Below are 15,561 nucleotides of genomic sequence, written 5' to 3' on the forward strand. Positions count from 1 at the left end.
CCTGTGGACTCCTCCGAGGGCACCTGGATTGCCTCTGGAGCTGCAGCGTCTGGGCCCCTGGAAGATGGGTGATGTGAGGATCTTTTTGTGGCCGTGGACACCTTTCAACACTGCCTTCTTGGTCTTCAAAGTTCTGACTTTGGCTTTGGCTTTGGTTTTAGCAGGGCCAGGAGAGCTTCCATCTTTGCTTTCAGTTTCATCTTGGTGAAAAAAAAAAAAAAATCTTTCTTGCCGTTTTTGCACCTTGCTTCCTGTTCAAGCAATTTAACTTTTCCAGGTCAACTGTTGTTCATTGCCTTAAACCCATTTGGGGACTGCTTCAATCCCATTTGGAAGCAAGGAGAGGATAAGTAGTAAATAAATAATATATTCCAAGAGGGCGAAGGCAGGATGGGTAGAGTTGGAAGCTGTGGCTGTCTGTGACTGATACCACCAGACTTCCACTTCTGGGCCATCTGGGTTTGCTCTTTGAATGACAGTCCTGCTTCAAAAATTAAGTGTTGCTTTTGATCCGAACTGAAAAAAAAAAAAAAAAAACAACAACAACAACAAAAAAACAAACCAAAAAAACACCCCAAAGAAATTACAACCTGATGTGCCAGCTAAAGCGGGGAGAAATGTCAAAAACTGCTATGGGGAGGAAGCCAGGCGTTCACTTCCCCAGGCTGTTTCCTCTTTTAGTAAATGGTTTTCCTGATTTAGCAAAAGAGGAGCAAAGGTGCCTCTGTTTCCTTTTATGTATGTAGATGTTATTTGTATTTATTTATTTATTTATATTTTAAATAAAAAGGTAGTACGTATTTTTAAAAGTTGCCCGCCATCCAAGAATGTATAAAGTAGCAACATGAAAGTCCCTCCACCCCGCCCCCCAATCTGTTCACCTTGGCAAGTATCTCTTGTTTTTTTGTGTGTTTGTTTTTGTGGTGCTGGGCATTGAACCCAGGGCCTTGTGCATGCCAGGCAAACACTCTACCAACTGAGCTATATCCCCAGCCTCTCCTGGGATCTTTTTCTGGGTAAGTGTAAGCAGGTAAGTATGTCTACTTGTTTCTCAGTGGAGTCACCCTACAGTGGTTTAGCAGTTAACTGTTTCTACTCTTGCATCTGGACGCCTTCCCATCTCAGCAGTAAGATTTCCCTCTCCTGTGAACTACAGGATGTTCCATGCCTGGGTCCTACTTGATTTAATCATTTCCTTACTAATAGGCACTTGGTTTGCCCCAGTGTTGTGTAAACTCTTACACAGGTGGCTTTGCCCCCCGGGGCTGGTCTTTCTGCAGGATTCCTTCCTTGAATCAGGGATGTAAGCTCTAGACTTTGGAGTCAGTAACCCTGCATCCAGATGTGAGGGCCTGTCTCAGATGGATTCTTCATGCCTGTTTCCTTTTCTGGGAGGCAGGCGGAGCAGCAGGTAGCTCAGAGCCCTGAGCCTCAGCAGAGCTATCCATGGGGGCGATGATTCTCAAAGATTTTGTCATTTCCAAACTTGTGAAGGTAGAGCTTGCTAACTTTGAATCTTGCTTCTGTCCAGCTGTACTTCATGGAGAACTCTTCTTTGCCAACTCTGCTCCCAGTCTTGGCTTTTGCTCCCAAGCGCATTTGTTTTCTTGCAGTATCTTTGGACTTTGAATTGCTGAGGAGATCACCAGTTTAGCTTTCTTTGAAAAAGATTGCCTTCGGTTTTGTTTCCTTTGGTCAGCTCTGTGGTTCCTTCCTGCCGAGCCTTTCCTGGTCAGTGTGGCTGGGCCAAGCATTCTTTCCAGGTGTCATTTAGAGCCTGGAGGAACAGCTTCAGCATGGACAGATGCCTGGGGTTTCCTTGAGGCATGAAATGAATCACGGACCAGGAGGTAGTGAGTGAGCCTTGCTGACCACTGGGCACCCTCGTGACCTTGTTGTCCTCTCCCTTCTGTGTTCAATGACAATGTTTTAGTTAAGGGACTGTGTGAGTCATTAAGTTTTTTCGGTTATACTTTACCAAGTGGTTTTAACTTTGGGCTCTGGCATGTCTTAAGCCAGGGTGCTCTTTGTCAGATATGTTGCTCATGTCACTCCTCTGTTTCATCTCCCACGTCCTTCCCACGCTCCTCAATGCCATGTCAGACATCGCTGATTGAGCATGCCCTGCCTCAATGAGGCACTCCAGACACCCAGTACTACCAGACTAGAGTTGATACAGGAAGGACCCAGGAAAACCCTGTCAGAATCCACATGTCGGAGAGGATTCGGGGACTGCTGAGATGGGGTGCACTCAGATTTGTGGAATTCTTGCATTGCTAAGATTTAAAAAAGAAGATTGGGGGTCTTATACAAGATAGCTGACTTTTTGATTTTCATATAAAAGAGATAAACACCTGCCTACCCTTATCAGATATGTGCCCTGTCATTTTATAAAAGAATATTTTAGTACCCCCTCCCCAAAAGTATAATCTCAGAATAAAGTTGAGTCCTTTAGGAAGAATAGAGTTACTTTATATTCAGTAGAGGGGAGTGAAGGAAGAGGAGGGGGTATTGGGGTAGGAAGGATAGTAGAGTAAAACAGATATTATTACCTCATGTGCATATATGACTGCATGACCCATGTGACCCTACAATCTGTATAATCACAAAAATGAGAAATTATGCTCCATTTATTTATGATTTTTGAAAATGTATAAATGCATTCTACTGTCATACACAACTAATTAGAACAAATAAAATTAAAGAAAAAAAGTTGAGTCCTTTAAATTGAGAGATTTCAGCTTTATGAAAAGTTTACTGCATTGTTTTTCTTTTCCCCATTTGACTGTGGGTCTTAAAATCTTGGTCATAGGCCTAAGAACCTGTGGTAAGATTCAGACTGCTGGAGGTTTTCCCTTTTATTCTGGGGTCCTACAAGGCATCGAGGAGTAGACCTTGGAGAATGGCTGTAATCAAGCAGGGAACCCTGGAAAGGGTGGCCATTTTTCTCCCTAGAGTCTCATGAAGAAAGAAACTCAAGAAGCACTCCTAGGCTCATGGTGCCCTTTTCCTGTAGCTGTTAAGATCAGGATCCTCCCGGTTCAAAATGACCTAAGGCCTTGTTTAGCTGGCTCTGCAGGCTTGTTCTGTTTTGTCTTTCCCAAAGCAATATGAATCGTTAAATCTTCATTTTCAGGATCTGCTCTTTACTATTTTTTTCTGCTAAAATTTTTCAAACATGAATTTATATTTGACTGACTTCTGTATACCTTGTAGTAGTGAGCCACACAGAGGGCATTTCATTGGTTCATATTTGAAGACTTAGTTTGAAAAATGCTACAAGTAGTTTTTCTTTTTAAACTAAAATTGTATTAAAAATAAATGCTTATCTCCAAGGCCTGTGGGAGAGGCCTGTCCCACAGTTAATGGAAGATCTTGAACAAATCAGAGTCTAGAAGAGAAATGTGTAATGCTTGAACAACCAGCAGCATAGGAGGCTTAGAAAAGGGAATTGACTTAGGCATTAGGAGAGAGGATCGTCAGGGCTTGGTGACCAATTGGATTTGGAAAGGATGGAAAAGAAAAGAGTCAACGACAACTTCTAGGATTCTTGCTTGAATCACTGTGCAAGCCTTTTAGGGCCAGGCGCGGTGGCGCATGGCTGTAATCCCAGCGGCTCAGGAGGGCTGGGGATGTAGCTCAGTAGTTAAGACCCCCTGGGTTCAATCCCTGATACCCGCATCCCCCCAAAAAGTTGTGATTTTAGGTTGCATAACATGCATCTGTATTTACTTTTGGTGTGGATTCTGTTTGCAGTGCTTCATATAATTAGGAAAAAGGTCCTTACGTACCATCCCACTCTTTCCTACAGCTCGGGGACATCACAGGAGAGATGGGCATATGAGACTGTAAGAGACGTCCGTCGGATGGGTAAATCGTGGGATCCCTTGGTTTCCCTGCCTTTTTGTGTCCTGACTGAAAACCAGAGTGCCTTGACTGCTTCACGCCTGTTCAGCTGCAGGTGTCTGGAGCCCAGGGCCTCGAACATCCCCAGGCACTGATAAAGGAATTGAGGTCCTTACCCAAGACACTGAAACTGGCCCTGGGCCAAATTCCTCACACCCTCATGTAAACTCTCTGCCCTGACCCCATTGCCCAGGCATCTTCTCTCACCGTAGAGCAGCTCTCTGTCTGTTGGAGTGACACTGCAGCCATTCTGTAAGTTCCCCCACAAAATGCTTTGCCCTGATGGCCCTGGTGTGTGGTGCTGCTCTCTGCAATCCCAGCCGGCCTTGGCTCACGAGGGTCTGGGGCACTCCCTTGAGGAAATTCCCCTCCAGCCACTTTTGGGGCCACTTTTGCCAGCCATGGGTTTGGCAGGACAGAACAGAGGAACTCAGAGGGAAGGGGAGAGTGGAGAAGCCGGGGCCTAGCGGAGACAAAGCCGCCCAGAGGGGTGGGCACTGACCAGCTCGGCTCTCAGATGAGAATTCCCGAGACACAACAGAAGGAAGGGTTGGAAGAGGAGATGGCAGAGGAAGGATGGGGTCAGATTCAGGTGGCGATGGGGGAACCCCAGGGTTGGGTGTTCCCTGGAGAAACCTCAGCTTGGCCAGACATTGTGGCTCCAAGGAACAGGTTGCTGTGTACACTAGGCCCAATAATAAAATGGGCAGCTCAGGGTTTCAGGTAGCACTTTTTAAAAAAATAGCTTTACTGAGCTATGACCCCTATACCATTACAATCCAGTCCTTCAGCGTACACTTCAGTGGTTTTTAGTATATTCATAGATATGTGCAGCTATCACCAGTCCATTTTAGAATATTTTCATTACCTCAGAAAGAAACAACTCTGAACCTCTTCGTTATCACTTCCGCTCCCGCTTCTCTACTCCCCAGCCCTAAGTAACCAGCGCTCCACATTCTGTCTCTAGACGCCTCTCTTTGGACTTCCATGTGAATGGAGACTGACGTGTATCTTGTGTTTATCTGCACTTCTATTAATAGGAAGGCCAAACATTTAAATAGATTATTGACCTTTTTTTCCAAAACCTTTTTATGTTTAATTGTGGTAAGGAGTGCATAACATAGAATTTACCATTTTACTCATTTTTAAGTGTATAGTTCAGCAGTGTCAAGCATGTTCACTTTGCAGTGCAACAGCTCTCTAGATCTTTTTCTGGATAAAACTAAAACTGTAGCTAGTAAGCAGGAATGCTCTATTTCCGCCTCATCTCCAGGCCCTGCTTGCTCTTTGTCTATTTGACTTTGTTAAAAACTTCCTAAGTGGAATCATAAAGGACAAGTCTTTTTGTGATTGGATTCTTTCATTTGACATAATATCTGTAAGGTATATGTGTGTTGTAGCATGTGTCAGAATTTCCTTTTAGGGCTGAATATTCCATTGTGCGTATATACCACATTTTGTGTATCCACTCATCCATCGATGGATGCTCGGGTTATTTCCACCTCTTGGCTATTGTGAATAATTCTGCTGTAAACATGGGTGTACACATCTCTTGAAGATCTTGCTTTCAGGTCTGGATTCAGACGTGGGATTGCTGGACCATGTTGTAATTCTGCTTTCAATATTTGTAGCAACTGCTGTACTATTTTCCACAGCAGCTGCACCATTTCACATTCCTACTAGCACAGGGGTTCTGATGTCTCCATACCCTCTTCAACACTCTTTAATTTTGTTCTTTCTTTTTTTAAATAGTAGCTATTCTAATGGATGTGAGGTGAACTTTCATTTAGGTTGTTTTTTTTTTTGGTACCCAGGATTTGAACCCAGGGGCATTAAACCATGGAACTACATCCCCAGCCCTTTTTATGTTTTATTTTGAGACAGGGTCTTGCTAAGTTGCTTAGAGCCTCGCTAAGTTGCTGAGGCTAACCCTGAACTCTGGATCCTCCTACCGCAGCTTTCTGAGCCACTGGGATTACAGGCCTGCCCACCACACCCATGCTTTGCTCACTTCTTTACAGAAATATTTTGGTATAGATATGTAAGAATTTTTCATAAATTAAAAAAAATTAGTCCTTTGTTATTTATTATGTTATTTTCATTATTTGTTTTTATTTTGAAACATGCACAGATTTAAATTTTCATGTGCTTATTTTTTCATTATTTTCTCAAGGTTTTTTATATCAATTTTATGTTTATGTAAGGGTGGGGAGGTGTTTACTAACCATAGTACTAGGACCAGTTCCTCTGTGTGTCCCAGGGGCCTCTGTGGGGCCCTTGCTGCCTTGGGCCATCTCCCAGGGGCAAGAAGATAGCCACAATACCAGCTCCCCACCATCGCCAGACTTTCTCCTGCTAGGCAGTGAACTAGTAAGGCCCAGGTATGAACAGAGTACAGCTCCCTCCTCAATGCACTCTGGAGGAACCTCTGAACAGGAACTGGGTACAAAGGTGAGGAGGTTTTCTTCTTGAAGGGTAGGTGATAACCTTCTGAGGACTCCAAATTAACACAGCTCTTGGAAGCCCCTGGAAGTAGCCACCATTCTTACCCTGTTTTCTTAGGTACTTCTGAAACTGGCCTAGACTCTTCTCCGTACTCCGGTCCTCTCCCCCTGTGTTCCCTGGGGTTCCTGTCTCACCCTCTCTCCCCTGAATAGCAAGTCTGTTATCTGTAACTTCTTTGTAAAATAACTGCTAGTCAGCTTTCTATCACTGTAACAAAATACCTGAGATAACCAATTTCATGGAAGAAAGGTTTTTATTTATTTATTTTTTTGGCTCACTTTTTCAGAGGTTTTAGTAATGGTCAGTTGGTTCTATTGCTTTTGGGCCTATGGCCAGACAGTACATCATGGGGGGAATGTGGTGTGGGAGAGGAAGACACTTCCTTTATGGTGGTCAGAAAGTGAAAAAAAAAGAGAGGCCAGGATCCTAGTGTCCCTTGTAAGGGCATGCCCCCAGTGACCCAACTTCCTTGTGTTAGGCTTCACCTTCTAAAGGTTCTACCATCTCCCCATACCATCACAGGGTGGAGACCGGATCTTCAACATGTGGATCTTTGGTGGACAGTTAAGATCCAAACTATAGTAATAGCTTTCTGTGGGGGCAGAATTGTAGTGGAAAAGGAACAGGGTAGCTTTTCCCTGGGCACAGTTATCCCATGGTGGGTCTCTTCAACATTAAAAAGGTTACATGCTGTCACCATGGCTATAAGACTGGGGTGATGCGTTGCAGGAGGTGGTGTCAAAGCAAGACGGCAGGCAGTCCATGGAGGGAGATACCAGAAAGGTGCATTTACTTGCTGTCTCTCTCCCTAGCTCAGGCTCCCGGCTCTTCGAACCTGGTCTGTATCCAGCAGGTAGTAGACAGGGTCAAGCGTTTTGTTTGAGGATTGACTAGTCCTAACAGCGAAGGAAAGAAAGGCACAAAAATTGTTTTCTTAAAAATTATACTTGCCTCCCCTACTCTTAGAAAGGCCCTCCCCACCACGAGGCTGGTTATGAATCCATCTCCACCTCCTTCCTGGGTGAGGAAGTCTCATGCTGTATGGGGAGAATGGAGATCCTAACTCTAGGGCTGGGGATATAGCTCAGTTGGTAGAGTGCTTACCTCACGTGTTCAAGGCCCTGGGTTCAATCCCCAGCACCGCAAAAAAAAAAAAAAAAAAAGATCCCAACACTGAACCATTTGTTTATATCACACCATCACAAGGGCAGCCTCAGGCACTGGAGGGACCAGAACTGGGACTCATGTGGGCTTGAGAGGAAACTAGACTTGAACTTGGAGACCTTGGGCAGCTGAATCCCTCTGCTTCTGTTTTCTTACTTGTGGAATGAGGATACTGAACCCCGCCCACTAACAGGATGATTGTGAAGTTCAGTTACATAAAAAGCACAGATCTGTGCTGTTGGAGAAATTCGGTCAAATGGGGAGACAGACTATATAGATCTCATGATGCAACCAACGTAAGTAGGGAACTGCACAACCTGGTTGTGTAATGGGGCCAGAGAGTTGGGGCAGGAGAGGGGAAGTGGTTTTTTGCAGAATCATGGAAGAAGAGGGGAGTTAGTGGGGTAACTGGAAGGTGGAGGTTGGTGGATGGAGGGTCCACCTGGGCAGAGGGACATCCGCGTGCAGCATGTGGTTTATAGGAGCACAGAACCTGAGAAGATGGGAAGTCGCGCTTTCCTCTCATACGGGACTCCTCTGGTAACCCAAATGCCCAGAGTGCTCCTCCTTATCCTCTGCCAGTCCCCTCAGCCTGGAACATCTCTCCCCGTTTGTTTCCTTGGCTAAAACACTCAGTCTGCTAGGTCTTGGCTTAAGTGTTGCTTTCTCAGTAAAGCCTCCCTCTTCTGAGTCCTTCCATTCTTTAAAAAGTTGTTTTTAATTGTGGTAAAATACATGTAAGATAGACCTTCACAATCATTTTAAGTGTGTAGTTCAGTTGTATTAAGAACCTTCTCAGCACCACATATAAATAAATGAATAAAATAAAGGTTCATAAACAACTAAAAAAAATCAGTTTCAGCTGGGTGTGGTGGTGCACGCCTGTAATCCCAGCTGCTCGGGAGGCTGAGGCAGGAGGATGGAGACTTCAAAGCCAGCCTCAGCAAAAGCGAGGCGCTAAGCAACTGAGTAAGACCCTGTTTCTAAATAAAATACAAAATAGGGCTGGGGATGTGGCTCATCCCCAGTGGTCGAGTGCCCCTGAGTTCAATCCCTGGTATCCCCCACTGCCCAAAAAAAGGAAACTTCACGTTGTTGTGCAACCCCTCGCTAGAACTCCTCATCTTGTGAAACGCACTCTACCACTGAAGAACTTCCTGTCCTCCCTCTCCCTGGCCCTTGGCAACCCCCACTCTGCTTCCGTCTCAGGATTGGACCACTCTGGGGGCTTCATCAGTGCTTGTCTCTTTGTGACTCATTTCACTCGGCCTGATTGCCTCTGGCTCCATCGTGTCGCGTGTCCTTCCATTCTTGTTGCAGTGTGCCATGTCCGGTCCTTTCACATCGTCCTACCTTGTAGGATGATGTAGTGTGTAGACCTTGGATCTCTGAGTCTGCTCTGCTCTCCACTGTGCGTCCTGCCTCTAGGTCAGCGCAGGGTGCGTGGTAGCAGCTCCGTCTGTGCTTGCTGAGTGAACCCATGAGCCAATGCACATGCTCCCCACCCTGGTTTCAGCCCTGGCCTGCCTTTCCAGTCTGCTCCCCAGAGGTCCTCTCTGTAATACCTTCCTGCTACTACAAATGGGGTGCTTAAAATTAGAAATTTATTCCCTCACAGTTCTGGAGTCAGAGGTCCAAAATCAATGTGTCAATAGGACCACATTCCCTCTGGAGGCTACAGGGGGGATCCTTCCATTGCCTCTTCCAGCTTCTGGTGGTTTCAGGTGCCCTTGGCTTGTGTCTCCAGCCCTCCTCCTCCTTTGCCTCCTTCTTCCCGTGGCCAGCTCCTCTGTGTGAGTGTCTTCCCCTCGTCTTTCTCTCATACGGACCCTCATCATTGGATTTAAGGTCTGCTCCACTCATCTCAGGTGATCTCACCTGGAGATCCCTGACCTCATATTTCCAAAGACCCTCTTTCCAAAGAAGATCACATTCACAGGTCGCAGGAGTTGGGACTCGGACATATCTTTTTGGCAGCCACAGTTCAACTGCACCCTCCCAGAACTCTGTCCCTCTGTGGGCTGACCTGGTCCGGTCACCATCTCTTGACCATACATCATGCTTTTCATCTTCTGTGTGAGTCATTGTCACCTCTGTTCTCCTGGCAGTGCCTTATTCTCCTTGACCATTGAGATTCCACGGCTCTCGCTGCCTTTTCTCTAGATTGCACTGACTTCTTTAGGAGAGAGGAACCTCCTTTCCCCTGGACACCTGCCTGCCCGCCGCTCACAGGGCGGTTCGCTCTCTGTGGCGTTCCTTTCCATGCCAGTTGGGGTTATCTTGTCAGTGACTCCATGTGGGTCTGGAGGCTGGAGCTTGTTGGATTCCAGCTTCCTCGTACAAGCTCCCTGCAGCACCAAGACACTGGTAAAGACTTGGGAAGGTTTGTGGATGACAGTATCTAGCAAATGGGTTCAGACTTACCAACATAAAGGAAACAGCGATCCTACAGTCATAACCAATTGTAACAACATATACGTAAGTGGATAGAGGCAGGGAATTGAATTTTTTTAATTAAAAAAATTGTTTTTACAGACTGCATTTTTTTTTCAGACTGCATTTTGATTCATTGTACCCAAATGGGGTACAACTTTTCATTTCTATAGTTGTACACAATGTAGGTTCACACCATTCATGTAATCATACATATACATAGGGTAATACGGTCTGTTTCATTCTACTATCTCTCCTTCCCCCACCCCTTCCCATTCCATTTTCCTCTATACCCTCCAAAGTTCCTTCATTCTTCTCTGCTCCCCCTCCCCAATCCCCCTCATTATATATCATCATCCACTTATCAGAGAAAACATTCAGCCTTTGGTTTTTTGGGCTTGGCCTATTTCACTTTGTATGATATTTTCCATCTTCATCCATTTACCAGCAAATGCCATAATTTTATTCTTCTTTATGACTGAATAATATTCCATTGTGTATATATACCACAGTTTCTTTATCCATTCATCTGTTGAAGGGCATCTAGGTTGGTTCCACAATCTAGCTATTGTGAATTGAGCTGCTATGAACATTGATGTGGCTGTATTACTGTAGTATGTTGATTTTAAGTCCTTTGGGTATAAACTGAGGAGTGGGATAACTGGGTCAAATGGTGGGTCCATTCCAAGTTTTTTGAGGAATCTATACTGCTTTCCAGAGTTGCTGCACCAATTTGCAACAGGGAATTGAATTTTTAAAGCAGGGATCAGTGTTAACTGCAATGAGCTTATATATTAAGTGGTGTTTACAGATCAATAGACAACCCCAGGGACATGCAGGGTGCAGAGTCAAATGACAGGCTGGCTGCATTGACTGGCAGGTCCCAGTCAAGGTTGACTCTCACCCCTATTTGGGCCCCACCAAGTCTCATCTGACCTCTGGAGTAGTTTAAATGTCACAGGAATAACCTGATCCTTGAAGGTTTGAGTTTCCAGTAAAAATATTGGGGCTTCCCCAGTGGTGGATCTCTCTGGGTATCCTTTCCATTCCTGTCTCACTGCTGCCTGCTGGTTCCCCTTCCCAAAATCTCATGGCCTCTCTCCTCCCCAACATCTCTAGGCTCTGACTCTGGCCTGATTGACTAGCCTTACAATTTGAGGACCTGTCATTATTCAACTGCCTTATACTGGCCACGGCCCACACTCCCATGCCCCAGTGTGGACTGATGTCCATCAGATCATTAGAAGATGAGAGCGAGGGAGGATTAGACATTCCCCTGTGAGGGTCCGTGGGAGGCCACGAGAGGCATGTCTACTCCAGTGTGGAGGTTCCATGTCACCAGTGTTGACATCTTATTTTTCAGATTGACCAGGTCCTGTGAAGATGTTTCCGGAACAACAGAAAGAGGTATGTCATCATAAATCTGAATGTAAATAACCGGAGTGTTTTGACTCACAGTAGGTTAGTTCTTCATTCACTGACAATAAACCGGTGGCATCTTAGAGGAGAGCACTGGAAGAACAGGTGACCCACCTTCCTGCATGCTCCCCACTCCCTACCACAGGAGCATCTGTGACTTTCATTTTGGTTCCAGTGACTAAGCTGTAGAACATTTTGGTTACCCACCGCTTATCCAGAGCATCTTTTCTCATGACTATCTCCCTCTGGTCTGCCTTCTTGGTTTTCTTCTCTACTGACTCATCCCTGAATGGCTCCCACCTTTGGGAAACAACGAGGGGACTGTGCCTTTAGTTTCAGTTTTGCCCTGCCTGTTACCTTTTGGACCCCCCCCCCAACACACACACACCCAAACACTCTCTCACTCACACACACACACACACACACACACACACACAGAGCTCAGGCATGACTATCCCTTCCAGAGTGTAGCTTAGCCTCCTGAGCTTTCACCTAGGGGTCAAGCTAGTACTTGACCCATGTACATCCTCCCGTATATTTTAATCATCTCCAGATTACTTATAATGCCAAATGCAATGTAAATGCTATGGAAATATTTGTTACACTGTGTGGTTTAGAGACACATGACCAGAGGAAAAACGTCTAGATGTATTTAGTACAGATGTGGAATTTTCTTTTTTCAATATTTCTGATCCGTACTTGATTGAACCCCACAGATACAGAGAGCTGACTCTGCCTTTAGTTTCTGTTTCTTCTGGAGGTCAGAATAGATACAGCATGGCCCAAAGTACCTGTGATGGTCATGTAGTCAGACTGTCCAGTGGCCAAATCCTGATGCAACTAAATCTCTCAGGTGGAACATCCCAGGTCTAGAGACCACCTCCCAGTTGCCTGGAGAGTCCAGACCTTCTTTGGGTAGGGTGTGTAGCAGTATCTGAGCTACACATCTTCACAGTCTCCCAATACCAGGCTGGCCTTTCAGGGCAGTGGGCTTATGCCCACCACCAGCTCTGTTCCAAAGGCACATTTAAAATTTTTTATCCTGGGAGCTGGGATGAAGATGGCTACCCTTGAGAGCAGCAAAGGTTTTTTTGTTTTTTTTGTTTTTTTCTTCTAATTATAAGCAACTTTTCAGGGTGGGGGAGGGGTTGGTTTAATCACTTGACTTCTATTTTAAAGTCTCTCAGTGAGCTGGGCATGGTGACCCATGAGTAGTTACAATCCCAGCAATTTGGGAGGCTGAGGCAAAAGGATCACAAGTTTGAGGCCAGCCTCAGCAACTTAATGAGGCCTGAAGCAACTCAGTCAGTCCCTGTCTCAAAAGTAAAAATAAAAAGTGCTGGGGATGTAGCTCAGTGGCAAAGTACTCCTGGGATCAATCCCCAGTACCAAAAATGTCCATTCTTATAAATAATTATATTGCTGTTATCACATATATTAATATTATAACATTAAGGACTTTTAAGATGGAAAGTTCTTAAATGGAAAAGGAAAAAAAGTATTACAAGCAGAAAAAGGTATAATGTTCAAAAATTTCTTTAGCCTCTCAGCAAGAAATGAATGTACCAAGGCTCAATGGATGTGCTATTATATATAAGAGTTCCTCATCCATCCATCCCTTTTCTACTTGTAGCCAGGATGATCTGGCCTCTGATCCATGTTCTTAGTAACAGGTCAAAACCCCTGCAGGACTCAAGCCAGATTCTTTCTCTAGACTTACCTCCTGCCCGCTACCCCACACCAGGGCCTTTCTTACTCCTTATTTCAGAGTTTATTTTGGAGCCTGGAATGCTCTGTGCACTCTTGACTGCTGGACTTTCTCAGATATTTTCCCCACTCCTGGAACCATCTTTTCCTTCAGTTTCCATACTGTGGTGACCTGCTTCTCCGTCAAGCCTCCTTCTCCTTCAAACCTCAGCTTAGAATCAAGGAGAGGCTTTCTGTGGCCTCACCTACCTCCCTGCCTACCCTGGCACCCAGTAGTCAATGCCTGTTAGAATAGGGGAGTTTTGGTTGATCCTTCCAGTGTCCTATTTTTATTTAGTGGAAAAGAAGTCAGGTTCCACCTTATCACCCATGTAAGAGTCGAATGCATTATCACTGATTATTCTAGAATCTATACCAAGAATATATTTTCATAGTCACTTTCCATTTAGATATGATAGACCTATGATAGACCTTACTAATTAATCATGGAGTTGGCCTGTGAATTAAGACCTATTTGCCTTCTTTGTTCAAGGTTCAGATAGCCTGACGTTCAGATGGTTCTGGTAGTGCCAATCTAGAAGTTTGGTATTTTTTTTTTTTTAAGGATTTGGGAAATGCAGTCTCTCTTGTTAAAACAGCTTTATTACTATAATAAATCTAGTGAGAAGAGAAAAGGGAGTGAGTGTCTCCCTTGTTAGTTAAACACGTTCCATTTGCACATTGGTTTGAATTCCCAGGAGAGCAGTATCTGAGCTGATGGATCTTCCCCATAAAAAGGCCTTGGCATTGGGCCATTGTAAAATTAAAATGAATTCAGATTCATTCATGCATGCAACTTTAATTTACAATTAAAATATTATGGTTACATATTTTAATAAGAATAATTAGACGGACTCAACTGAATCAACTCTCGTGTTTAATGAGACAGAACCCAGAATCCAAATGGAAAGGCAGGTGGCTGTGAAAGGAAATACGTTTCAGACAGCGTCTTTTGTGGAGTCAGGCATTTTTGCTCTTTTTGTTTTTTAATGTCCAGATTGAGCAGTTTGATGACTCTGCCCCACTAAGGGCCCTGGTCCCAAGCCTGGTGGAAGCTCGTCTTCTGCAATGTGTGAATGAGCAACTTCCTCCAGTAGGGCGTGATTTGTTTCATGGAGACCAACATTCTGGCCTTGAACCTGGTAGGGCGCTGCTCCTTCATGCAGGTGCTGGGCTTGCTCAGTGCCTGGTGTAGCTCGAATGCTCCTCCCTGAGGGCTGAGACCTGAAGGTAGCTGACACCCCCCTCATCTGTGTCTGAGTTCACTGCAGGGGTCACACCTCCCTTGCTCTCCTGGATCGTGATGGTCACATTCTGTTTTAGTTTTTTGCTTTTATTTTGTTGTTTTTTTTTCTTGCACTCTTCCCTTAGGATAAGGATTCCCCCACCCCTTCAAAATGTACATACTCCATACTGGGAATAACAGCTACTACCAGTTATTGGCACCATCAGTTCCTTGGCAGGGAATACCCTGAGTAGAGCAGGCCTGAACCGGCCCAGGGGAGTTCATGCACTGCCAGGACCCACCACCGAGGCAGGAGATAGGGTGCTATGAGGGGGACAAGGAGAGATGTGTCGCCATCTCATTTTGGATGAATGACCTCTAGGGATAAGATTCATATGTTCAAGATATGCTTATGCTGACCTATGGTAACATTTTGGACTTGCTCTGGGAAAACTGTGCCCGCCCCCACCCTCACCAGCTTGGTGCTGGAGATTTAACCCAGGGCCTGGCACAAGCTAGGTCAGTGCCCTACCACTGAGCTACATCCTCAGCCTGAAAGCGTGATTTCGATATTAGGATACTAATTGGAAATGGACTGGGCTAAAACCAATAAACATCCTTAAAGATTTTTTTAAAAAATCTCCTCGTGTCGTGTGACACTGGGAATTTTGAAGGGAATCAGCAACAACTACAAAAAAAGACAAACACTCTTTCCGAGGGCTGGGAGTGCAGCTCAGTGGTGGAGCCCTTGCCTAGCATGTGTGAGGCCCTGGGCTTAATCCTCAGTATTAAAAACAAAAACAAACAAACAAAAGCCACTCTCAGTCCCTCAAACCTAAATTTGTTCTTTTCTTCCCACATCTTTTCTTCTTTCCCCTTCTTCCCCGTTTCTTCTTCTCTCTCTTACTGTTCTCAGTCCTGATGTTATACCCAATTATTAAGTTTTCCCATTAAAAAAAAAAAAAAAGTATGGTTTCCATAGCAGGGAATTCACATTCTTCTGTAAGAAAAAAGAAAAGCAGCTAGAAATATTATTCCTCCTGAGAACACACCAGCTTCCAGAGAATGCTGCCGTTGTCATTCTGAGCATGACATTTGTGTCAGAGTCACTCAAGGTTTCTGTTTCTTTCTGAGTCAGTCCCAAAGAAAGATCTTTCTTTCCT

At 44.9% G+C, this 15,561-nt stretch overlaps 1 protein-coding gene across 8 annotated transcripts in view; it reads left to right on the top strand.

Moving 5' to 3' along the window:
- The window catches only part of SNX10 (sorting nexin 10), a 92,910-nt gene that overhangs the window by 43,737 nt on the left and 33,612 nt on the right, over window positions 1-15,561 (top strand). For 6 of the 8 annotated variants that reach the window (XM_079150704.1, XM_079150705.1, XM_079150703.1 and 3 more), the window contains one exon: window positions 11,372-11,415. In XM_079150704.1, the coding sequence (XP_079006830.1) occupies window positions 11,392-11,415 (24 nt within the window). In that variant the 5' untranslated portion in view covers window positions 11,372-11,391. Of the gene's footprint in view, window positions 1-1,832; window positions 1,851-2,195; window positions 2,214-11,371; window positions 11,416-15,561 lie in introns of those variants that run through there. The other 2 variants (XM_079150708.1, XM_079150709.1) reach the window with 2 other exon arrangements.

The sequence above is a fragment of the Sciurus vulgaris genome (assembly GCF_902686455.1).
Source record: "Sciurus vulgaris genome assembly, chromosome: 8".
NCBI lineage: Eukaryota > Metazoa > Chordata > Mammalia > Rodentia > Sciuridae > Sciurus > Sciurus vulgaris.